The following is a 25,367-nucleotide window of genomic DNA, read 5'->3' on the forward strand; positions in this document are numbered from 1 at the left end:
TGACGCACACTTATTGTAACTTCTTCTAGTATCCTTCCAAGGTGTGAGTTTCCTTTCAGGATGAAAACATCTCCCGTAACATCTTTGTGTTACCTGAACACCCCATGGTTCAGCACGGAGATGCTATGGCCAAAACCCTGCTGTTGGGTTGGTGAAATGAGCCCTGAGTGCTGTGGGCTAGAAGCGAGGTGCTGAGACCCCGAGTAAGGGTGAGACATTCAGTGGTCTGCAGTGGATCCCTGTGCTCTCAGCAGTGTCTCCTATCTTTTCACAAAAACGGAGCAGTGTGATCATCTTCAGTCTCAGAAAGCTGCAAGCCCAGGGCATCCGGGACGGAGAGACAGACCATCTCCGCTCACTCTGTGATAAGCCACAGGGAATCTTCTTGCCCTGCAGCATCACTTTGCTGTCAAGTGAATTGGGAGCAGCAATGTTGCAAAGATCATTGGTATCAAAACTAGATTTAATCTGAGATGACTCTGTGTTCCTATTTACTTATTTCTGCAGGGCAGGACTTGCCTTTTAAAAGTTCAGAGCAGTGATCCCTGCTCCCAGTGGCACCTCTGCCAGCACCATGTGGAGCTCATACAAGGGGCATGAGAAAGGTCTCCCTGAAAGGGTCAAGGAAGTCTGTGGGGGTTCCATGGGAACTGAATAGGTTTTGCTCAGAGAACTGTGCCTTATCTTCTCACTGCCTCTTCTCCCTGGACAGGTCCCCATGCCCAGAAGCAGCAAATGGGCAACGACAGCTCCATCACTGAGTTCCTCCTTCTGGCATTCACAGACAAACGGGAGCTGCAGCTCTTGCACTTCTGGCTCTTCCTGGGCATCTACCTGGCTGCCCTCCTGGCCAACGGCCTCATCATCACTGCCATAGCCTGTGACCACCACCTCCACACCCCCATGTACTTCTTCCTCCTCAACCTCTCAACCCTTGATCTGGGCTGTATCTCTACCACTGTTCCCAAATCCATGGCCAATTCCCTCTGGAACACCAGTGCCATCTCCTACTCAGGATGTGCTGCACAGGTCTTTTTCTTTTTCTTTTTGATGTCAGCAGAGTACTGGCTTCTCACTGTCATGGCCTATGACCGCTATGCTGCCATCTGCAGACCCCTGCACTACGGGACCCTCCTGGGCAGCAGAGCTTGTGTCCACATGGCAGCAGCTGCCTGGGGCAGTGGGTTTCTCTATGCTGTGCTGCACACAGCCAATACATTTTCACTGGCACTCTGCAAGGGAAAAGCCCTTAATCAGTTCTTCTGTGAAATTCCTGAGATTCTCAAGCTCTCCTGCTCAGATGCCTATCTCAGGGAAGTTGGGCTTATTGTGATTAGTGCTTTTGTCTTTGTGGCTTGTTTTGTGTTCATTGTTGTGTCCTATGTGCAGATCTTCAGGGCTGTGCTGAGGATCCCCTCTGAGCAGGGACGGCACAAAGCTTTTTCCACATGCCTCCCTCACCTGACTGTGGTCTCCCTGTTTATCAGCACTGGCATGTTTGCCTGCCTGAAGCCCCCCTCCATCTCCTCCCCATCCCTGAATTTACTGGTTGCTGCTCTGTACTCATTGGTGCCTCCAGCAGTGAACCCCCTCATCTACAGCATGAGGAACCAGGAGCTCAAGGAAGCAGTGTGGAATCTGATGACTGAATGTTTTCCAGATGTGTCTATCTTCAATGTATAATTTTTAATGGAACTACTTGCTGCCCCAGCCTTTATTAGGTTTTGTGGTTGTCATTCTTGCTTGGTGAGACCACATCCTATGATCAATACTGGGTTGTGTGCCACCCTCTGCTGTCTGCAAGACCCATCAACTGGGAAACCTGTCTCCAGAGGATAACTGCACCTTCCCTAGGTGGATTTCTGTCATCAGCAGTACACATAGCTTTGAATCCGATTGCCAAGATAATATAGAGTTTTGGAAACCAAGTGAAATTATTGCTACTTCAGTCTTTGCACCTGGTGTGGCAAGTGCCTAGGCGTTAACTATGCTAAATAAATTGGACTGTTGGCTTGCTAAGCAAACAAACACAACTGCATCGGCACTATCAACGCTGTTAACTGATGTGGATTCTATACACTATGCTACTTTACAAAACAGAACCGCTGTTAGCCTGCAGAGCACATATTTGACAGGTCTTGTTGCATGCGCTGGCCACACATGCAGCAACGTCTACTCAGTACTCTTCCACTGAATCTGCTGAGGGGATAAACAGAGGTGGCTCGGAGCAGAGGAGAGAGAAAGGACTCCGAGCACACTTTGTTTACAACAGGGGATACCCTGAGGGTGCTGCGCCTGCCTCCTTTCTCTACTCTGACCCCGCTGATAATTATCCTCTTGCTCGGCGGTGTCTTTAGCGTAGTCGGGTTGGTAACAGAACAGAGCAGCAATAGATTTTTTATTATTGGCACAAAATCATGGTTGTCAGGATTTTGATGGGCTTTGCTGCATGAATCTGTCTGATTATTCGGAATCTATTCACAAAAGTATTCAAAACTTGCAAAAAGGAGTACAAAAACGGCAACAAAGTGATGGTTTTGATATATTCAGAAATCTTTTTGGTGGATTGATAAAAACTTATTACAAATAGCTGTAGGATGCTTATTCATTTTCTTTATATATGTATTTTGATCTGTATTCCGTGTGTGTTGAAATGTGTGCAGACTTTAATAGATAAAGCGTTGAAACAAGCCTCTTTTCATAAACAAAGAAGAGGGAGATGTGGTTATTTCTTGAGCCAGTACGGTGTCAGTGAAAGCACACCGACCCTGGGAGAGGGATACAATCATGCTTGTTGGAAGAAAGCCATGGAATGAGAAGGGAGCATTAAATGGCAGACCTGGGGGACAACGGGCCCCAGTGAGTCCACAGTGGGATGGTTATGGTTCAATAGTACCTATGCAGTCATGCCTCTTCCCCCAAGTGAAGATGTGTAGACGGATGAGTTTTCCCTGCTGGGTCTAACTTTTAGTCAGCCAAAGAGTTGTGACAATCGTCGCTGTGCTACTTTGATACAGTTAACTCTGAACAATTCCAACCCAATCAGCTTACCGCGGGGAATGTTCTGCATCTGTGGGGGCGGTACTGTATGTCCCGTCATTCCCCCACGGCCTCGTGGTGGTCCTTGCAGCATTGGATTCCTCGGAATGACACCGACGACGGTACAGGAGTTCCTGGAGGCTAATGTGACAAGGATAAGGCACCGACGTGATCTTCGCAGTGCCACTTTGAATGCAGGCTGTGACGATGGGATCAGCCAGACCGGATGAGTTCAGACTATTTTCAAGATGTTTTTTGTATGGCCGCAGCTTGCCCAAAATACCAAGACCCTAGAACGCTTGGCCTGCTGGGCTGTAAGGAGCACTAACCTCGCCATATCAGAGTTAACAACCGCTTTAGTGGCACACGACGAGGGGCTGACTCAGGTAAAACTGGTATTAGAGGCTTGGTATCGGTTGCAGCGACCTGGAGGAACAATTAGGTCTCCAGGGCTACTGCTGTTTGGATTTCAGCAAGAACGCCACCTCGGCCTTGGAGAAGGTGTGTGCGTATGCTGTAAGTATTGCCCAGTCAGTATTCGACATCAGGCTCCTAAAGGACTGGGGGTGGTTCTCAGGGCTGTTCGGTTTGCCCCAGTGGCTGGGAGATATCACGTCTATGGGTTTAACTATCATAGTTGTCGCTTTGATAGCACTCTGCTTGTTTCCGCTATTGTTATGGCTTATACACAGCATTGTTGATGGAGTCGCTAGGTAAATATTCACGGTCAACCTCGCTATGACAGCATTCACTCAGGGGTACCAACCCCTTCAGCAGCAGGATACACAATTGTAAAGAGCAAAGAGAGGGGGGAGATGTGGGGCCCTGCAAGGCAGCAACAAGGCTACGAGCGGGGCTGCACGTACACAGGAAGAACAGACGCAACGATTTGCACGCTTGCTGATGCAATGCCTCGTGCTAGGCGCAGATAGGTACATGGGCATAGGGGGCAGGTGTGTTCGCGTGCGTAGCAGGTGTACGGGCTTGTGTAGCGGGCATACGGGTATATATTGCAATGTGATGCAGCAGTAAATTGAGAGCTGACTCCACAGCATGTGTGTCTGTGTCTCTCTCCCTGGGATGGGATCCCAGTAGGGGGAGTCGGTTCATTGTCGCGCGGCGACACTCGTCTGTCAGCAATAGGATTATCTCTTCAGCCAGCTTCTTCACTGTGTTTGTATCTACCTGTGAAAAGCATCTCATGTCACAGCAAGTGAGTAAAGGTGTTACTGACCACCTATGGAGGAGGTGATCAGAGTGTGAGCAGCCCGCACTCCCCATTCAATACAGTAGCAGTGGGAGTGGGAGTTGGGTCTAGACTTTTCTCGGGCGACCCACTCTCCTATTGACAGGCCCTGATGTCACAGCTTTAAACATGGTCCTCACCAGGAAGCGGGCTTCCCCCAAGGAGACTGTGGCAACCCAGACAGAAGGTCTGCCCAAAAATGCGGCAGTTCAGGTTTCTGGCTGTAGGGAGTGCCTGAGCCTGCTGCTGCCAGGAGAGGACGGGAAGGACGCCGCCTGTGCGAGGTGTGAGCAGCTGTACGAGCTGCTCAGTCTGGTGGTGAAGCTTAGGGAGGACGCAGAGAGGTTACGGAGTATCAGAGAGTGCAAACGGGAGATTGACATTCTCTGCGAGAAAGACGCAGAGATTGCACTTCCCGGACCGAGGGAGTACTGGACCCTCTCCCTTGTCATAGTCAAGCAGAGAGGGACTGCTTGAGAGGAGAGGAGGGATGGCAGCAGGTCCCAGGTTGGTGTCGCAGGCAACCCCCATCCCGACCTACCTCGGTTCCCCAGGTCCCTCTGTGTAACAGGTTTGAAGCCCTGAAACCGGAGGGAGAGGCGAGTGAGGATGACGTGGGAACGCCGCCTCCTAGCTTGTGTAAGGTGAGGCAGTCGGATCCACGCTTGAAGACTGCCTCCTCCAAAAAAGAAAGAAGGGTGATAGTTGTAGGTGACTCCCTTCTGAGAGGGACAGAGGGCCCAATATGCCGGCCTGACCCTACCCGTAGGGAGGTGTGCTGCCTCCCTGGGGCCCGGGTCAGAGACATGACACGGAAACTCCCACAGCTGGTTAGGCCCACTGATTATTTTCCACTCCTCATAGTTCAAGTGGGCAGTGATGAAATTGCACAGAGAAGCCTACGAACTATGAAAAGAGATTTCAGGGGTTTAGGGCATTTGGTTCAAGGAGCAGGAGCTCAAGTGATCTTCTGTTCTATACCTTCAGGGTCAGTGAGTGGCACAGAGTGGGCTTGGAAAGTTCCATTAATGAATAATTGGCTTAGAGGCTGGTGTCAAGAGAGAAACTTTGGGTTCTTTGATCATGGGGCAGTTTACTCAGCCCCTGGCCTGTCTTCTGTTTGTGGAACCCACCTATCTCACAGGGGGCAACGAATCCTAGCACAGGAGCTGGTGGGGCTTATCGACAGATCTTTAAACTAGCTACAAAGGGGGAAGGGGACAAAACAAGGCCCTCAAGGGAAGAGCCCAGGGGAATGGTGCTCGATCTGGGGCTGAGCCAGCTGTCTCGGCTGAAATGCATCTACACCAATGCACGCAGCATGAGCAACAAGCAGGAGGAGCTGGAAGCGATTGTGCGGCAGGATAACTGCGAGTGACGGAGGAACGTACGACAAAAGACTCAATATGAGTAATAAGCGTAGTTCGATTTATTAGTCCCGGGTGCACATATTTATATTGCTAAGATAAAATATGCCTACTAGTCATTGCGTGATTGGCTTAAGCTCTAATAGTTACATTTGCATATCCTTCCTACTTGCAGTTAGCTAATCTGGAAAGTCCGTTAACCTGGTGTTCTGGTTTTGTTAGTGAGGGGGGGCCTAAGGTGGTATCTTCTGTAGGAAACTGCTAGAAGTCGCTCCCCTTTGTTCAGTGGACTCGGCCGGGCCTAGGGCGGACCCGCTGCTGGCCAAGGCCGAGCCAATTGGTAGCAGAATGTCCCGTGATAACGCCTCTGCGATAACGTATTTAAGTAGGGGAAAACAGGAAAAAGAGAGAGGAGAAGATGTGAAGCAGCTGAGCGGGGGGCAGAGAGGGGGAGGCGCGAGCCTCATGGGCCTTGCAGGCCTCACCCTCTGGCCTCCCGCTGGGCAGCTGACTGGGCCCAGCTCGGCCCGGCCTGGCTGCAAGAAGTGGAGAGGAGATGAGAAGTGAATAAGATGTAAAAAGGATCCTGAGAGGCGTCTGCCAGCCTGTTGTGAGGAACAGCTGCAGACGCCAAGGTCAGTTCAGAAGGAGGGGGAGGAGTAATATGGCTCCTGGCCAAGATTCCTCTGCAACTCGTGGTGAAGACCATGGTGGAGCGGGTTGTCCCCCTGCAGCCCATGGAGGTCCACGGAGGGGCAGAGATCCACCTGCAGCTCGTGGAGGACCCCACGCCAGAGCAGGTGGAGGCCTGAAGGAGGCTGTGGCCCGTGGAGGGCCCGCTGGGACAGCTGTTCTAGAGGGACTGCACCCCGTGGAAGAGATGACCCACGCCGGAGCAGTTTCACGGAGGACTGTGGCCCGTGGGAGGGACCCCACGCTGGAGCAGAGGAGGAATGCGAGGAGTTCTTCCCCTGACGACGATACAGCGGCGTAAAACAACGCGTGATGAACTGACCGCGACCCCCATTCCTTTTCCCCCCCCGTGCCGCTCGGGAGGGGAAGGTAGCAGAGATAATGTTAAGCCCGGGAAGAGGGAGGGGTGGGGGGAGGTTATCTTGTTCCCTGTCTCATTCTCCTGCTAATTTTAGAAAATAAATGAATAGTTTTCCCCAAGTTGAGTCTGTTTTGCCCGTGACGGTCACTTTAAGGATTTCTCCCCGTCCTTATCTCAAACCTTGAGCCGTTTTTCTTATATCATCTCCCCCTATTCTCTCGGAGGGTGGGGGGAGCGAGAGAGAGACTGCGTAGTCTGGTCCCGATCGGGGCTGAACTACGACACCTGGAAAGTCCCGTACTTTTCATGTTTTCACTTTCTCAAAGTTATTTACGATCTTCTTCAAGGTTGCTTCGTTTACTTTCTCACAGGCGGCCTCATTATTTTCTCACAGGTGGCTTCAGTACTTTCTTACAGGCAGCTTCATTACTTTCTCACAAGCAGCTTCAGTGATGTCCTTGAGGCCTGCTGCTCACAAACATAACAATTCTATTCGGTCTGGATTGTTCACTAAGTGCCCCTGATACTCCAGGTATCCAACAAATCCCCCTTTTTGTTTTGAACAATCCAGACCCACTTATGCACTAATAACAAAAAATCAATGGCTGCTAGATTCTGCAAAAATATCATGACGCATGCTATCCATGTCTTCTAATAATCCTGATAACATGCTAGAGGTTAAATTCATTTGCTTTTGTGCCCAACAAGCTAATTTATTTAAGTTAGCTAAAGCTTTTGCAGTTGCTGCCCAAGGAACAAATAAAGATAATGCTATCTGCTCAGCGTACCCAACAGGGTTAAATTGCTGTCAAAATGGGGAGTCAATACTTTTAGCGATCTTCTTGCTCGAGTGTGATTCCATAATGTTCTCATAGGTGGAGCAAACATTATCAATTTTTCAAAATAACATGGTCCTCCTATGGCCCTTTTTGGTACTCCTGACCTTATTTTACTACAATATCAACTAGGTTCATGTAGGCCTCTACTGAATCTCCCTTTTCTTCTTTTTTTTTTTTTTTTTTTTTTTTTTATGAGCCAGATTGTCTGTATTGAGTTGTTAATCATTTTTTGCAAGCATGGTATGTTATGCCTAGTATGATGCCTAGTATCATAATTCCAATTTTAACCAAGGACAGCAACCACCCAGTTATGCCACACACAAGCTTAGTTAATAAAATTACTGATCACATGTTATGCATATTCATGATTACAAAGCAAAGCTAAGTTTCAGTACCTTCTAGTAATTTTCTACTATAACATTTTTCTACTATTATGGATATAACAACTCCAGTAACTTTCTTATCTACAAGAGCAATGACTAGTTTTCTGCAGGCCTCTGTTGAAACAAGCCATAAATTCTGCTAACAATGTTTTGTATCTTAAAGCTTCCCTTCTCATTCCATGGCTTTCTTCCTGAGAGCATGATTGCATTCTTCCCCCAAGGTCGGTGTGCTTTCACTGATGCCATACTGGCTCAGCGAAATACCACATCTCCCCCTTCTTTGTTTATGAGAAGAGGCTTGTTTCAACGCTTTATCTATTAAAGTCTGCACACATTTTAAGACACAGAATATAGATCAAAATACATATATAAAAGGAATGAATAAGCATCCTACAGCTATTAGTAACAAGCTTATACCAAGTCACCAAAAGATTTCTGAATATATCAAAACAATCACTTTGTTGCTGTTTTTGTACTCCTTTTTGCAAGTTTTGAATGCTTTTCTGAATAGATTCCGAATGATCAGACAGATTCATGCAGCAAAGCCCATCAAAATCCTGACAATCATGATTTTGTGCTAATAATAAGAAATCTATTGCTGATCTATTCTGTTACTAACCCAACTACGCCAAAGACACCGCTGAGCAAGAGGATGGTTATCAGCCGGATCAGAGCAGAGAAGGGAGGCAGGCGCAGCACCTTCAGGGCGTCCCCTGTTGTAAATAAAGTGTGCTCTGGGTCCGTCCTCTCCCCTTCGCTCCGAGCCACCTCTGTTTATCCCCTCAGCAGATTCAGTGGAAGAGTACTGACTAGACGTTGCTGCATGCGTGGCCAGCACATGCAACAAGGCCTGTCAAAATATGTGCTCTGCAGGCTAACAGCGGTTCTGTTTTGTAAAGTAGCATAGTATATAGAATCTACATCAGTTAACAGTGTTGATAGTGCCAATGCAGTTGTATTTATTTGCTTAGCAAGCCAACAGTCCAATTTATTTAGCGTAGTTAACGCCTAGGCACTTGCCACACCAGGTGTAAAGACTGAAGCAGCAATAATTTTACTTAGTTTCCAAAACTCTGTATTGTCTTGGCAACCAGATTCAATGCTATGTATGCTTCGTTTAGGTCTTTTATGCTGTCTGGATTTTGATATGTGCTCGCATGATTACGTCATGCTGTGTTGTTGCAATGTATAGATCTTAAAGCATTTACAATCATTACCCCTCTAGAAACATTAGCTCTTGAATAGTTAAAAAAAAATAGACAGAAGTCCATCTTTACTGATCCCAAGAAGTTCCATCTTTTGTAGTTTTAGCACTCAGCACTCGTGGCTGCTGCTGTTTTACACAGAGTTGCTCTCCTACCGGTATCTGGCAGGTCAACCAAACATGTTCTGAAATACCCGCAGATGATACAGACAGGGATCCACTTGTTCACTGCTCCTGTAAAGACATAAGCGTATCCCTTCCCCCATGTTATAAGAGGGAACGGTTCTTCCACTTATACAAAGCTCGACTCAGACAGGAGTATCTGTTAACCATGTCAGGGGCAGGGGGGTGGGGGCGCCTGGCGGCGGCTGTGGCCCCAGGCGTATAGGAGGAAAGAAAACTAAAACCCGAGGTTTAAGAAAAGAATAGGGAGGGATCCTTAAAGCCACCGCTACAAGCAAAACAGACCATCACTAAAACCAAAGCAGGATAATGAAAAAGGGAACAAGACAACCTCCCCCCACCCCTCCCTCTTCCCAGGCTTAACACCATCTCCACCTCCCTCCCCTGCCCCCTGAGCGGGACAGGGATGGGGGCGGGGGGGCGGGAAGAGGGAATGGGGGTTACAGACAGTTAATCACGCGCCGCTTTATTGATATCAACGGTTTAACTGCTGCACCTACAGCAGCAGCCATGACTGTAGCCTTTTCTTGTTCTAACATTCGCTCGGCAGCTTCCAGCAGTTGCCCTGTACTAGATCCTTTTGGCAGCACACTAAGGGCTCTCTTAGTTTTTTCATTAGCATTATTAAAGGCAAGCATATCTAAAAACTTTGCTCTCATATCATCATCCAGATCAGGGTGAGCCATAATTGCAGTGTGCAACTGATCAATAAATTTCCCATATGGTTCTGTGGGACCTTGCCTTACTGACATAAAGGCAGGTCCAGACTTTTCATCATACACCCTAGCAAGCGCTCTATAAGCCAAATCTTGGCCCAGTTGTAACACTTCGGTAGCAAATTGCGCTTGCCAATCAGATCGTGTGTAGGGTCCCGCTCCCATCAGCATTTGAGTTTGCACCCCTAATAATGGATCACCCTGTTGTCGAGGCGTTGCAGCTGCCCTATCACAAGCAGTCTGCCAGTACTGAAAGAACTGCAGCTGCTGTGACGGTAGCAAAAGCATCTGGACAATCATTCTAATATCATAAGGAGCTAACAACTGTGACAAAAAAATATGCTGCAACACAGATTGAGCATATTATGATTTTAGCCCATACTGAGTAACTGCACTTTTAGCTTCCTTCAATATTTTCCAGTCTAATGCTTGCCACACACTTTTCCCAGTATTATCAGTCACAACTGGAAATGACATGGGAAAAGGCTCTCCTTCTATCACGGCATCTCGAATCACCCCTTTCCACCGCACTGTTGGATTCGGATCCCCGGCCCCTCCCGCCAGCATCCCTTGCAAAGGTGCAAAAAGACTGATCTCACCCAATGCTCCATTCGGAATGAATAGGTTGGACGCTGGCAGGTCTCGATGTGGCACAGGCGAAGGAGTTGACGAATTTTCCAGTGACCCTTCTAGGCGAACCTCTAGGGCTTCCAGCCTTTTTAGTGTCTCTTGCAGCTGTGCGTCCTTCAAGCCGGATGAATGTTCATCCCCCTCTTCCTCACGCCGTGGTGGCAGGGAAGAAGGTGGTAACGGGGGATAAACCGGAGCTGTTGGTGCCGGCAAAAAGGCTCGTGACTCTGAGCCTGCACTGGCGCAGCGTGGCGGGGTGCCTGGCGGTGGTACATCTGATGGTGGTGAAAGGCTTTCAGCAGTTTTTCCCTCTGGTGCCCACATATCTATAGTTATAGGGGCTGTGACTGCAGTTCCTGGAGTCCTGCTGGGGCTCGAACCCCCCCCACCCTCAGCACGAGCCGGGGCAGCGGCAGGGCTCGTTAAACCCAAGAACAGCATGCTGGTAGCAGAGGTAGATCCGTCGGCTGGAGTTAAGGCCGCAAAAGCAGATGCAGCAACTGAACGCTCGGCTTTCATGCTTATCAATGTTTCATTAATTAGCTTCCACACGGTGGAGATCCCTTACTTATTTCATCCCACAGCTTTTTTCTTATCTTTTCCCATGGCGAGAGTTCAAAAGGATCATCAACTGTGGGGATTAATTCTCTTTTCTTTGCCCACTGCAGCAAAGCTTCTAGGACGGCCAAGTCATAACTCAGTCCTCTCATAGAGAGCATAATAATTCTAGGGCTACCTCCTTTTCCATTATTGCCGGCAGTTTCACTATTGGTGCTCCCTGATTAAGGCACCCCTTTTTCCCTGATTACGTACTCACGATTGGTGCTCCCTGATTAAGGCACCCCTTTTTTGCAGCTTGTCCTGTAGCCCTGGCAGACGGCGAACCCCTGTTTCAACGGTTCAGGCTCCGGATCGTCGCATCTGAAGGACAAATGCGTAGTCGATCTTGCCCCCCGGTCGCTGCTCCCGGTGCTTCTCTGCCTCCGCCACTCCGATAGCAGTGTCTTCTAGTTGTCCCTGTTCGGGCGCCATTTGCGAGCGACGGAGGAACGTACGACAAAAGACTCAATATGAGTAATAAGCGTAGTTCAATTTATTAGTCCCGGGTGCACATATTTATATTGCTAAGATAAAATATGCCTACTAGTCATTGCGTGATTGGCTTAAGCTCTAATAGTTACATTTGCATATCCTTCCTACTTGCAGTTAGCTAATCTGGAAAGTCCGTTAACCTGGAAAGTCCCGTACTTTTCATGTTTTCACTTTCTCAAAGTTATTTACGATCTTCTTCAAGGTTGCTTCGTTTACTTTCTCACAGGCGGCCTCATTATTTTCTCACAGGTGGCTTCAGTACTTTCTTACAGGCAGCTTCATTACTTTCTCACAAGCAGCTTCAGTGATGTCCTTGAGGCCTGCTGCTCACAAACATAACAATTCTATTCGGTCTGGATTGTTCACTAAGTGCCCCTGATACTCCAGGTATACAACAGATAACTATGACCTGGTTGCTATTACTGAAACGTGGTGGGACCACTCCCACGACTGGAGTGCTGTGATGGAAGGCTACAAGCTCTTCAGAAGGGATAGACGAGGAAGGAAGGGTAGTGGTGTGGCCCTTTATATTAAAGACTATTTTGACGTTGAAGAGCTTGGGGTTGGGAATGATACAGTTGAGTGTCTATGGATAAGGATCAGAGGATAGGCCTGTAGGGGTGACATCATGGTGGGGGTCTGTTATAGACCGCCTAATCAGGATGAAGAGAAGGACGAGGCGTTCTATGAGCAGCTTGAGCGAGTCGCGCAATCACCAGCACTCGTTCTTCTGGGAGACTTCAACTTCCCTGATATATGCTGGGAATATCATACAGCGCAGAGGAAACAGTCCAAAAGCTTCCTAGAGGGTGTGAAAGATAGTTTCCTTATGCAGCTGGTATGAGAGCCTACCAGGGGTGGTGCCCTGATTGACCTACTCTTTACTAACAGAGAAGGACTGGTGGGAGACGTGAAGGTTCGGCATTGTCTTGGGCAGAGCGACCATGAAATTGTAGAATTCTCTATTCTTGGAGATGTCAGAAGGATGACTAGCAGAACGGCTATCCTGAACTTCAAGAGGGCGGACTTTGACTTGTTCAGGATGCTTGTTGCGAGGGTCCCTTGGGTAAAGGGGTCCAGGAAGCCTGGACGCTCCTCAAGATGGAGATCTTAAAGGCACAAGAACAGGCTGTTCCTAAATGCCATAAGGCGTGCCGTAGGGGAAGAAGACCGGTGTGGATGAACTGGGAACTATTGTTGAGGCTCTGGAAGAAGGGACAGGCTACTTGGGGAGATTAGAAAGAAGTTTCTAAGGTATGCAGGGAGGAAGTTAGGAAGGCAAAAGCTCAGCATGAACTCAGATTGGCCACTACAGTAAAAGAGAAGAAGAAATCCTTTTACAAATATATCAGTGGTAAGAGAAGAAACAAGGAGAATTTACACCCTTTACTTGATGCAGCGGGGAATGTGACCACTGAGGATAAGGAGAAGGCTGAGGTCCTCAACGCCTTCTTTACTTCTGCCTTTAATAGGCAGATCAGTTATCCTCAGGGCACTTTATGCCCTAATCTGGAAGTCTGGGATGCCAGGCCAAATACACCCCCTGTGGTACAGGTGGAGACAGTTAGAGAGCTCCTTCTCCATCTGGACTGCCACAAGTCCATGGGACCGGACGGGCTCCATCCTAGGGTGCTAAGGGAGTTGGTGGGGGTGATTGCCGAGCAGCTCTCGGACATCTACCAGCGCTCCTGTTATCTGGGGAGGTCCCGGAGGATTGGAGGCTTGCCGATGTGACTCCCATCTACAAGAAGGGCCGTAAGGAGGATCCGGGGAACTACAGGCCTGTCAGCCTGAGCTCAGTACCCGGGAAAGTTATGGAGCAAATCATCTTGGGTGAGATCACTCGGCATATGAGTGGCATCCAGGGGATCAGGCCCAGCCAGCACGGGTTGACGAAAGGCAAGTCGTGCTTGACCAACCTCATTTCCTTTTACGACTGGGTGACCAGACTGGTGGATGAGGGAAAGGTTGTTGATGTGGTCTACCTGGACTTCAGCAAAGCCTTTGACATGGTCTCTCACAGTATTCTCCTAGGGAAACTGGCTGCCCGTGGACTGGGTAGGTATACCCTTCTTTGGATAAAGAACTGGCTAGGGAGCCGTGCCCAGCGGGTAGTAGTTAGTGGAGTCAAGTCCAGCTGGCAGCCTGTTACAAGTGGTGTCCCCCAGGGGTCGGTACTTGGGCCCATCTTGTTCAATATCTTTATTGATGACCTAGACGAGGGGATTGAGTGTACCCTCAGTAAGTTTGCAGATGACACCAAGTTGGGTGGCGGTGTTGATCTGCCTGAGGGTAGGGAGGCCCTTCAGAGGGATCTGGATAGGCTGGATCGCTGGGCTGAGCTGAATGGCATGAGGTTCAACAAGGCCAAGTGTCTGGTCCTGCATTTTGGCCACAATAACCCCATGCAGCGCTATAGGCTTAGAGCTGAGTGGCTGGAGGACTGTGAAGAGGAAAGGGACCTGGGGGTGTTGGTTGATGCTCAGCTGAACATGAGCTGACAGTGTGCCCAGGTGGCCAAGAGGGCCAACGGCATCCTGGCCTGCATTAGAAATAGTGTAGCCAGCAGGAGCAGGGAGGCAATCATCCTCCTGTATTCGGCGCTGGTGAGGCTGCACCACGAGTATTGTGTTCAGTTTTGGGCCCCTCACTACAAGAAAGACATTGAAGCCCTGGAACGTGTCCAGAGAAGGGCAACAAAGCTGGTGAGGGGTCTGGAGCACAAGTCTTGTGAGGAGCGGCTGAGAGAGTTGGGATTGTTTAGTCTGGAGAAGAGGAGGCTCAGGGGAGATCTCATTGCACTCTATAGCTTCCTGAAGGCAGGTTGTGATGAGCGGGGGTTTGGCCTCTTCTTCCAGGCAACAAGCAGGACCCGAGGAAATGGCCACAAGTTGTACCAGAGGAGGTTTAGATTGGACGTGAGGAAAAACTTTTTCTCCCAAAGAGTGGTCAGGCACTGGAATGGCCTGCCCAGGGAGGTGGTGGAGTCTCCGTCCCTGGCAGTGTTCAAGAGGCGGCTTGATGAGAAGCTACAAGATATGGTTTAGTAGCTGTGGCAGCAATGGTAGTGGGAAGACGGTTGGACTGGATGATCTTATAGGTCCCATCCAACCATGTGATTCTATGATTCTATGAAATACTGATCCAACCCACTTATTTTCACACACAGTAGATGCCTCTCCAGCACTGCTGCTTTCCATGGGTACTTTGGACTGCCAGCTAGGAACTGATATTTCTGACAAAAGCATTGGTGCACACTCAAATAGAGTCCTCTGTGCAGTTTTGGAACTCACCATTTTAAAAGAAAGTGAAGGTCCTTTAGTGTGCCCAGAAGAAGTCAACAAAGTTGGTGAAAGGGCTGGAAGGCATGTGCTATGAGGAGCGGCCGAGGGCTCTGGACTTGTCTAGTTTTGGGAAAAGGAGACCGAGTCACCAATCTGACTGCCTTCACAATGAAGCAACAGCATTTGTGCATGAGGGGAGAATAGTGGATGTTGTTCACCTGAACTTCAGCAAGATTTTTGATATGGTCTCCCTCAATATTCTTGTACCCAAGAGAGGACATTACAGTCTGGAAGGGCAGACAAACAGGTGAGCAGCAGTTGGACCCTCTCAGGCTGAGGGAGCAATGCTGAAGGGGTCATACCCTACCTGGAGGCCACTGGGACATAGTGGGACATTATGGGGCAGCATAGAAAACTCTCCTGGGCCCTGTGCAGTTTAACACCTGTATCCATGGCCCAGAGGAGGCAACTCTCACCGTTTTTAACAAGAACAAATGCCAGATTCTGTACCTGGGATGAAATAGTGCAAGGCACAAGAATAGACTGGAAGAGGAGTGTCTGGGCACAAGCCCTGCAGCACCGGGGTGCCGGTCGACAGCAGGCTCAATGTGAGTCAGCGGTGTGCCCTGGCAGCCAAGAGGGGAAACTGCATCCTGGGGTGCAGGAAACACAGTATGGCCAGCCAGTCCAAAGGGGTGACTATCCGGCTGTGTTCAGCATTGGTGCCACCTGTAAGCAACGTTGGTGCTACTGTGTGCAGGGCTGGCCCTCACAATTTTAAAAGGAGGTGAAAGTCCTTGGATGCATCCAGAGGAGGTCAAGAAAAGTGTTGAAAGGATTGGAAGGCATGTCCTGTGAGGAGTGGCTGAGGACTCTGGACTTTTCGAGTTTTGAGAAAAGGAGGCTGTGGAGCTACCTCATCACTCTCTACAGCTTCATGACAACAGGAAGTCAGGAGGGAGGTGCTGAGTTTTTTCATAGTAGGCTTTCTCTCTTGGTCAGCTCTGAATTAGTTAGGCATTTCAAATAAATGATTGTTTTAAGTGCCTTCCTACTGAACCATCCTATTCTATTCTATTCTATTCTATTCTATTCTATTCTATTCTATTCTATTCTATTCTATTCTATTCTATTCTATTCTATTCTATTCTATTCTATTCTATTCTATTCTATTCTTTGCAAGGTCCTGCATATGGGTCAGGGAAATCCCAGACAAAATCCAGGCTGGGCAGAGAGTGGATTGAGAGCAGCCCTGAGGAGAAGGGCTTAGGGGTACTGGTGGATGAGAAGCTCAACATGAGCTGGCAATGTGCTCTTGCAGCCCAGAAAGCAAACTGCATCCTGGGCTGAATCAAAAGGAGCGTAGCCAGCAGGTTGAGGGAGGTGATTCAGCCCCTCTACTCTGCTCTGGTGAGACCCCACCTCAGTACTGCATCCAGCTCTGGAGCCCTCAACATAAGTAGGACATGGCCATGTTGGAAAGAGTCCAGAGGAGGCCACAAAGTTGATGAGGGGGCTGGAGCACCTCTCCTGTGAGGACAGGCTGAGAGAGGTCTGGCTATTCAGCCTGGAGAAGAGGAGGCTCTGGGGAGATCTTACAGTAATCTTACAGTACCTAAAGGGGGCCTATAGGAAAGAGGGGGAGAAATGTTTTTGCGGGGCTTGTGAAAGGATGAGGGGTAATCGTTTTAAAGTAGAAGGAGGTAGATTCAGAGCTGATAGAAGGAAAAAAATTTTGCACTGAGGTTGGTGGAACACTGGAACAGGTTGCCCAGAGAGGTGGTGGAAGCCCCATCCCTGGAAACGTTCAAGGCCAGGCTGGATGAGGCTCTGAGCAACCTGATGTAGTCGGGGATGTCCCTGGCCCTGGCAGGGGGGTTGGACTAGATGACCTTTAAAGATCCCTTCCAACCCAAACTATTCTACGATTCTATGATTCAGTTCAATACTATTCTATATATACACCTGTACAGGGAGGATTCCTCCAGCAGCTGGACTCAGGCACTCAGTCACCTCAGCAGCTGCACCTGGATATCAGCTTCCTCAGTTGAAGCCACCTGGAAATAAGAGTCTCCGAGGCCACAGCCACTTTCCAGATACTGGTACAGACCACCCCAGTCACACATACACTCTTGTGCCCACTCACTCCAGACTCTCAGTTGCTGGCACTAATGACATACTAGTGATCCCCTGGTCCTGCTCCAGTTGCTGCACTCACACTTGTGTACTCATTCATGCAGAAGAGAGATTCTCTGACACAGGAATGAGTTAGAAATTAAGTTTAATGAGAGTACAGGACAGACTGCACGGGTCAGTGTCCTCCCATAAACATCCCGTAATAAGTCCTCTCCAATCCAAAAATGCTCTTTCCCTGCATCCCATGATATGTCCTACACTCCAGGCAACAAGGCCCTCAGTCCAAATGGTGATCCAGAGAGCTGCTCTCAGAGACTCATCCCCACGGCTTTCCCTCCTGGGCCACAGGGCTGACGGCTCTTGCAGGGCAGCCCTGGAAGGAGCTGGGACAAGATGTTCATTCCTCAGGAGCCTGTAATTTGGGTTCCCACCTGCCACTCTGCCTCTGTGCTTGTCTGGGTTTGTGGAGATGGGCCCTTGATGTGCTGGTGGTTCTCCTGAGATGAGCCTGGGAGAAGCCAGGGCAGGGCATTAACTGACTTACTCCTCCTGTCATTGTTTGTGCCTTCTTCTTGTGTGCAGATGAGCTTCTTATCACTTAACCCTACACAATCCAGCAAGAACATCTATCGCCTGAGGCATCTGTGTTTGGAGGTTACACACATCTGCACTGGTATTATTCAACACGTGACAGCAGCTCATTGGAATTGCTGTCCAGAAATGCACCACGATCAGGGGAAAAGCTGTGGTGTAGCACAGGCAATGGCTTCCTTCAGGGCCAGTCTCACAGCCTTGTTTCTAAGACTGTAGATGAACGGGTTTAAGAATGGATACAAGACAGTGTTCAGCAAAGCTACAACTGTGTTTGTCTCCAAGGAAACATCTGTGGAAGGACGCACGTAGAGAGCAATGCAGCTCCCATATGCAATGGCCAAGGTGGTGAGATGGGAAGAACACCTTGTAAAAGCTCTCTTCCTCCCAGAGGCTGCTGGCAGGTGTAGAACAGAGAAAAGGATGCCCGAGTAAAATGCCAGAGTTAAACATAAGGAACCCAGTATGAAAAATGAAAGTAAAACAGAATCTGTTTTCCAAAGCAGGCTGGTGTCAGAGCAGGACAATTTGAATAAGGGGGAGTTGTCACAAAAGAAATGGTGGATGTTGTTTGAGCCACAGAAAGTCAGCTTGGAGAGGAGGACCAGGTGGTAACTCATGAGTGTGACACCTGTGACCCAAGCAGCAACAACCAGGTGGATGCAGAGCTGAGGCTTCATGATGGCAGCGTAACGCAAAGGCTGGCAGATGGCAACATAGCGGTCAAAGGACATGACAACAAGTAGAACGAGCTCTGTACAGCCCAGGGCACAATAGAAGTAGGATTGGGCAAAGCAGCCGCTTAGTGAGATTGTTCTCCTGCCAAAACCCAGGATCAGCAACAATTTGACACTTGTGGAGGACGTAAACCAGATTTCCAAGAAGGAGAGATTGCTGATGAAAAAGTACATGGGGGTTTGCAGGCGGGGATCCACACACACGAGGAAAATGATGGTTGTGTTCCCCATCACTGTTGTCAGGTATATGAGCAGAAGGAGCAGAGACAGAAACAGTTGCAGTCTTTGATCAAGTCCTGAGAAACCCTCCAGGATGAACTCAGTAACTGCAGTTCCGTTTTCTGGTCCCGTGCTGAATTTCAGTTCATCCTGCCGGGACAGGAACATGGCAATGAACAAGCGTGGTGCTTTCACAGTCTGGATGAAAAGTTCTGTCCTTCCTTTTCTGCTTCTTTCCCTTCCTGCTGTCTTCCTCTGTAACACAGGCAGAGACAGTCCTTCAAGCATTTGTCATTTCTTAATTTTCCTGGTTTACATTTTAGTTAAGGTCCTCAGATAAGTTGTTCTTTCTACCTTTTTCAAATAGTCACAAAGGATTATTTCTCCAGAACAGAGGATTTTAAAGTGGCTGTTAACTATTTCACCCCATTTCTGGGAAATTCCAAATTCGCTCAGACCCGTTGCAAACATCTATCACACTTACATGCAAAATTTTTCTATTGAAAAAAATGTTAAACCATCAAATCAAATCTAATCAAATATATGTAATGAAACCTGTTCCTTCTACATTTCAGTACTTGCCTTTTTGGACCTGTAATCTCAGAGAATCTGTTGATTTCAAAGTAAGATCAAGTATCTTTTTTTTGGAATCCCTGGCTTTCTTCCACAACTTCCTGCTCTCTGTTTCTTCAGGAAAGGGAAAGAGGGTGGAACAGGGACCAAGTACGTCTTGCCTTCTTCAGTATTCTAAAGAATGACTGAGATGTGTTGTGGTTCCACTCTGTCCGTCACACAGCCTCATCTGCCTGCACCGAAATGCAGCTGTTTCCAAACACTTGCTCAGTGCTATTCCTGTGAAATGTCCTGACCTCAATGCAGAGCAAGAGAAGAGTGCCTGGAAGAGATCTGTAACCTTTCTTTTCCATGCCAGTTATAGGCTGGGAGGACCCAGCCTCTGGCGTTTTCTCTTGTCTCTACTGACTACAGAGGGAGCCTGGGGAAAACAAGTTCTCGCAGGCACCTGCAGGGAAGTAGGTGAAACTCACCAGTCAAGTCTCCAATCTCTGATTATTATTTGTTTTTAAATCCAAATACACATCTAACAGCAGGAAGCACAAGAAAAATACACGCAATAAAGGCTGATGTTTTCTTTTCATCTTTAGATTTCTTTTTAGGCAGAGGAAGGAGCAGAGCAGATGACTCCAAAAAGAGGATGATTCAACATGCAAGAGGAGGAGAGGGAGGAAAGGAGATGGTGGGTTAGAAGCAGTGAAACAAAGCTTCTCCACAGACTGTGTTGTTCCCTCAGGCTCTGTCCCAGGGCAGGATGGGTAGCCCTTGCACAAGGAGTAAAATGGGAACTTCAGTATTGGGCAGTGCTCCATGTTTGAGGTGATGTTTCAGCCTGGGGCTCAGGCTGGTCTTAGGACCCAAATGCCTGGCTTGATTTTGTCTCTGCTCTGGCATAGGGCAATCTCTGCACTGGCTTCGTCTGGAAAACTTTCTGAGATTAAACCACTGGCTGATTGGAGCAAAAGCTCAAGCTCAGCCACCCACAGCAGTACGAGCGCAGTGAACCAGTGAATCAGAGGGGACAGTCCCAGTTTCCATTTTCTGGGTCCGTTCAAATGCTCAAAGGGCTGTATCTTCTCACTCTGTTGGGTGACACCTACATTACCTAAAATTATTCTTCTCCTGAATGCACTTTCCTAGAGAAATCTGCAGATTTGCAGACAGCTTATGACGAAGCAGCTTCTCCTAGGGCCCAGCATCGTCAAACCTGCAGCTAGCCTGTGCAATAGTGAGTGAAGAAATACAGGATGTGCAGGTGAAGGATATCCAGGTGAAGAAGGCCTTATTTGTGGTTATCCTCAGCATGGTGCTTATAACGTTGGCACAAATCCCAGCAGTCAGTGTGAAGGAGCTCAGCAACACAACGGAGGAGGGAGCAACGCTCATGTTTCACAGCAGCTGGTGCCCATGCGGGCTGCTCTCAGCAAGGGGATGATCCTGCAGAAGAAGCAGTCTCTACACTGGGCGCAGAGGGTCTAATGGTGTACAAGATGGTGGGGCTGAGCACGGACAGAGATGCCATTCCCCAGCAGCTAAAGATGAGCCTGGAGCACATCCAAGAGTTCGTAAGGACAGTGCAGCATGAGGGGTTGCAAATGGCCCTGCAGCAACTGAAAGAAGGTCAGAGAAGGCAGCAGAGAAGGAGGTCAGACACTCGTAAGCAGCTGCAGAGACACCTTAACCTCCAACAAGAGACTGAGAAACATGTGAGGGGGAATGACCAAAGTGAACTAAATATCCAAGAAAGACGAGGTGCTGAGGAAGGGACACATGGGGGTGTGGTACTTGTGATGGAGCCAAACCACGGCAATGGTGGCTGCGTTCCCCACAACATCGAGCAGATAAATCACCAGCAGCAGTGTGAAAAGGAAGATTTAAATTCTTGAATGACTGTCAAAGCCTTTAGGGAAAATATTCTTGTTATGGTACGATTGTGAGGATCCATTTCAGTACCTAGTCGGTTGAAGGTGTGACAAGGGTAACTGATATAACACCTGGTGAAATTCACCTTGTTATCTTTGTCAAACTTCCCTTCTCTTTTCGTAGTCTTCTTTTTCCTTCTTCAAATGGGTGATCAGAACTTCATTCTGTAGGTATTTGGATTTTCTCTATGTTTTTACCCAGCAAAATGAAACAAATACTGATCCAACCCACTTATTTTCACACACAGTAGATGCCTCTCCAGCACTGCTGGTTTCCATGGGTACTTTGGACTGCCAGCTAGGAACTGATATTTCTGACAAAAGCATTGGTGCACACTCAAATGGAGTCCTCTGTGCAGTTTTGGAACTCACCATTTTAAAAGAAAGTGAAGGTCCTTTAGTGTGCCCAGAAGTCAACAAAGTTGGTGAAGGGGCTGGAAGGCATGTGCTATGAGGAGCGGCCGAGGGCTCTGGACTTGACTAGTTTTGGGAAAAGGAGACTGAGGAACAACCTGATTGCTCACACTACCAGAGTGTGTCTGGAGGAGGGCAACCATGATGGTGAAAGGTCTCAATTGCAAGGTTTCTGAGGAGCAGCTGAGGTCACTTGGTTTGTTCAGCTTGGAGAAGAGAAGGCTGAGGGGTGACCTCATTGCAGCCTACAACTTCCTCAAGGTGAGCAGTGGTGGAGGAGGTGCTGATCTCCTCCCTCTGGTGCGCAGTAATAGGACAAGTGGAAATGAAATGAAGCTGCGTCAGGGGAAGTTCAGATCAGAAATAAGGAAAAGATTCTTCACTGAGAGGATGGCTGGCCACTCAAACAGGCTCCCCAAGGAACTGGTCACAGCACCAAGCCTGTCAGAGTTCTAGGAGCATCTGGATGATGCTCTTAGTCATATGGTTTAGGTTTAGGTAGTCCTGCGAGGAGCAGAGGAGCTGGACATAGTGATTCTGTGGGCTCCTTCCAACTGGAGATATTCTAGGATTCTGTCATTCTAGAATCCTTGTCACATCTGACTGAACTGTTCTGTTCTGTTCTATTCCATTCCATTCCATTCCATTCCATTCCATTCCATTCCATTCCATTCCATTCCATTCTAAACAAACCAGAACTCCTAGTGTAAAACAACTGCCAGGTCATGTGTCTGTCACTGGCAGGTTCTCAGGCACAAGTGACATCACAGTCAACACCACAGCCCTGTGTCTGCTGATGGCCAGTCACTCAAGCACACTGGAGACTAAAGTAAGCCCATGTTCCCCTCCACGGCCAAGTGCCTCCTACTGGCCTATGACCTTCTCAGAAACAATTGATGTCATAAAAATAAGCCAAAACATCCGCCTTCTTGTGGCCTATCAACTGATGAAACAAAAGTAAAATCATTGTGATCTTCCAAGACATGTGTCTTTCAGCTTCTCCAGTAGACACAACCAAACCATGTTCCTGCTGCTGACCTGTCCTGTACTCTAGTGGAAGGGACTTGCCAACTCATATTCAAGGCCTCTTCCCGGAAGGACTCACCAGGAACTTGGGCAGAGAGGATCTCACAATCAGTGTGCCAGCCAGGCACCTTCTGCTGGCCTGTCAGTTTGCTGACAGATGTGAGCTTAGAAGTACCTATCCCAGCCATGAGTCAAGGGCTGACCTATCAGCTCCTTCAGAAAGAAGTGACGTCACAGCCCCTTTCCCAGCCATGTTCCTGCTGCTGGCTTCTCAACTCCAAAGAGAGAAGTGACCTCACAGCCTCCCTCACAGCCATGTGCCTCCTGCTGGTCCATGAGATCCTGAGGCACAGCTGACCACACCACAGCACGCTCACCCATCTCCTCCTTGTGGCCTATCAGCTGATCAGATACAGGTCACCTCACATTCCTCTTCCAACACCATGACATTGCTCTTGGTCCTCACGATCCCTGCCCTGCCCCAGGGGACCACACAGCTGAAGGCAGGGTGAGGAGAGAGGATGATTATGAGTGTGTTAGAGCGTGGGAAAGAGGGCTTCAGCAGTTAGGGCAGGGCTGTGGGATTAGGGCTCACCTTTCAGAGTTAGGGATTAGGCAAAGGCTTAGGGGCAAGGTCTGTTGTTCTGCTGAGGGTGCCTGGTTAGTGTTTAAGGCATGGGCTAGCTTTGTGGGCTAGGGTTTTGGTTAGGGCTGGAGCCAGGGCTAAGATTAAGGCTAGAATTTAAATACCAGAAATAAAAGCTAGGGGCTAGGGTGACCAATAAGGTAAGAGTGTGGGTAAGGGATTGTGGGTTTGAGATTTGGCTTAGCTGTAAGGTTTGAGGTTAGGGACAGCTTAACCTCAGTTAGGTAAGTACTGGTGGATTGCTGTCAGGGTGAGGAGTGGCCTTTAGGAACAGGTTAGGGCTTAAGGTTCCTGGTTAGAGATAGTGTCAGGGATTCACATGAATGTTTCACAGCAACATCACTATAACCCATTTGTCCTCCTCAAAATATTTTTTAATCTTTTGGCCAAGTCTGTCTTCCCTTCCTCACATCTCTCATCTCTCTTGCCCAGCCTTCTACTAACCTCCCACAGTGTGTCGTCTTGTTGGGGGCAGCTTGCTGATGACCTTCATGACCTCACAGTATCTCTCTCCCTGCTGCTGACCAGTCAGAAGTAACCTCACAGCCAGTGTCTGAAGGGAAACCTCATGCTGCTGTGCTTGAAATTCCTCTTTACAGCCTCTTCACGGCCTACCCAGCAGCGCTGGGGGAAGGTGATGCCCTGCACCATCGCAGAGGTACCCTGCTTGCAACCCAGCTCGTGCACCAGAAGGGTTCCTGGGCTCCCTTTCCCACATGGGTGCTCCAGTCAGCCCAGGGTATGTTGGGCGCAGTGGCCACCTCTGTGTGAACAACTGAATCTAGCCCAGAATGGGAGTTTTTGAAAAACATTGAAAGCTATGCAGAGAAAGCACTCTGAAATAGCTTCTTTTCTGGCAGCATTAGGCTTTTAATGATTTTTAAATGAAATTTTGCTGATCACTGAAGGATGCTGCTAGTATCTGGCTCCTTGGAGGACTGTCTACTACTGACAGCATTTACTCCTGATCATCCAACCAGCTTCCTACCAAGCACATCATCCACCTCTTCAGGCCACATGTTAACAATCTGCTCTAAGGACACTACGGCAGATCGCTTTCAAGGACTTGGAAAAGTTCAGGTACACAACACGCCCTTCTTTCCCCTCCCACATAGATTCAGCAATCTCTTTCTTGTCCTTCAGATGCCACCAGCACCCTTCTGCCCCTTCCCACACCACAAGCCTTCTCCATATCACACATTTCCAGAGGAGAGCACCCGAGGCAGTGCACATCAGTCCAGGTCCTCGGGGCCTGTTCAGGAGAGAACCAGAAGAGATTTCTCCCAGCAGGCCCATGACTCCAGTGGGTTCTCGGTGTGGGACAGAGCTTTCCTGAGCATTTTCCTCAGGGTTCCCCTTCCCCCCAGACTTTCTAGTCTAAAGGCTGTAGATGAAGGGATTGATCGGGGTGTGTGGAACATGTAGAGAAAGGACTTTGTGAAATGATCGCAGGAAGACTTGTCTGGGCATCACACACCCAAGGTAAGGGCATAATGGAAAACAGTGGCACAAGTGAGGTGAGAGGAGCATGTGGAAAAGGTGTCTGCCTGCCTGGGCACGCTAGATGGGAGATCTGCCCCAGGGTGACAGCTCTGATGCACACAGGATGGCCATGTGAACAGAAAGGGGGGGGATGGGATCTAAAAAGCAGGTTATGAAAGGGAAGAGCATGAGTGTCACGGTGTCACCGTGTGAGAGCTCCAGCAATGGGGTGAATTCACAGAAGTGGTCAGCTCTGCCTGGGCCACAGAAATGTATCTGGGACATGACTGAAATGATTAATGTTGATGACAGAAATCCCCCTAGGGAAGGTGCAGTTGTCCTCTGGAGACAGATGTCAGAGTTGATGGGTCTTGCAGACAGCAGAGGGTGGCACACAGCCCAGTACTGATCATAGGATGTGGTCCCACTCAGCAAGAACAACAACCACAAAACCTAATAAAGGCTGGGGCAGTAAGGAGTTCCACTATGAGTCATACATTGAAGAAGATGGACGCATCTTGAAAACATTCATTTTCCGTGCTGCTTCCTTGAGTTTCTGTTTCCTCATGCTGTAGATGAGGGGG

The 25,367-nt window shown here is 48.7% G+C and overlaps 3 protein-coding genes across 3 annotated transcripts; 2 read left to right on the forward strand and 1 right to left on the reverse strand.

The window, feature by feature from the left end:
* Nucleotides 1-735: 735 nt before the first annotated feature.
* On the forward strand, nucleotides 736-1,683 carry LOC147599858 (olfactory receptor 14A16-like). The gene has a single exon (XM_086753691.1). It carries the CDS (start codon nucleotides 736-738, stop codon nucleotides 1,681-1,683), a length of 948 nt encoding a protein of 315 aa, XP_086609817.1.
* Nucleotides 1,684-4,414: 2,731 nt separating this feature from the next.
* LOC147599859 (uncharacterized) lies at nucleotides 4,415-5,446 on the forward strand. Its single transcript, XM_086753692.1, is given in 3 exon segments — nucleotides 4,415-4,691; nucleotides 4,694-5,277; nucleotides 5,378-5,446. Coding segments are annotated over 3 exon segments (930 nt in total).
* Nucleotides 5,447-17,904: 12,458 nt separating this feature from the next.
* Nucleotides 17,905-18,888, reverse strand: LOC147599860 (olfactory receptor 6E1-like). The gene has a single exon (XM_086753911.1). It carries the CDS (start codon nucleotides 18,886-18,888, stop codon nucleotides 17,905-17,907), a length of 984 nt encoding a protein of 327 aa, XP_086610037.1.
* Between the last annotated feature and the right edge of the window lie 6,479 nt (nucleotides 18,889-25,367).

The sequence above is a fragment of the Chlamydotis macqueenii genome, chromosome 8, assembly GCF_036417535.1.
Source record: "Chlamydotis macqueenii isolate bChlMac1 chromosome 8, bChlMac1.mat, whole genome shotgun sequence".
In the NCBI taxonomy this organism is placed as follows: Eukaryota; Metazoa; Chordata; class Aves; order Otidiformes; family Otididae; genus Chlamydotis; species Chlamydotis macqueenii.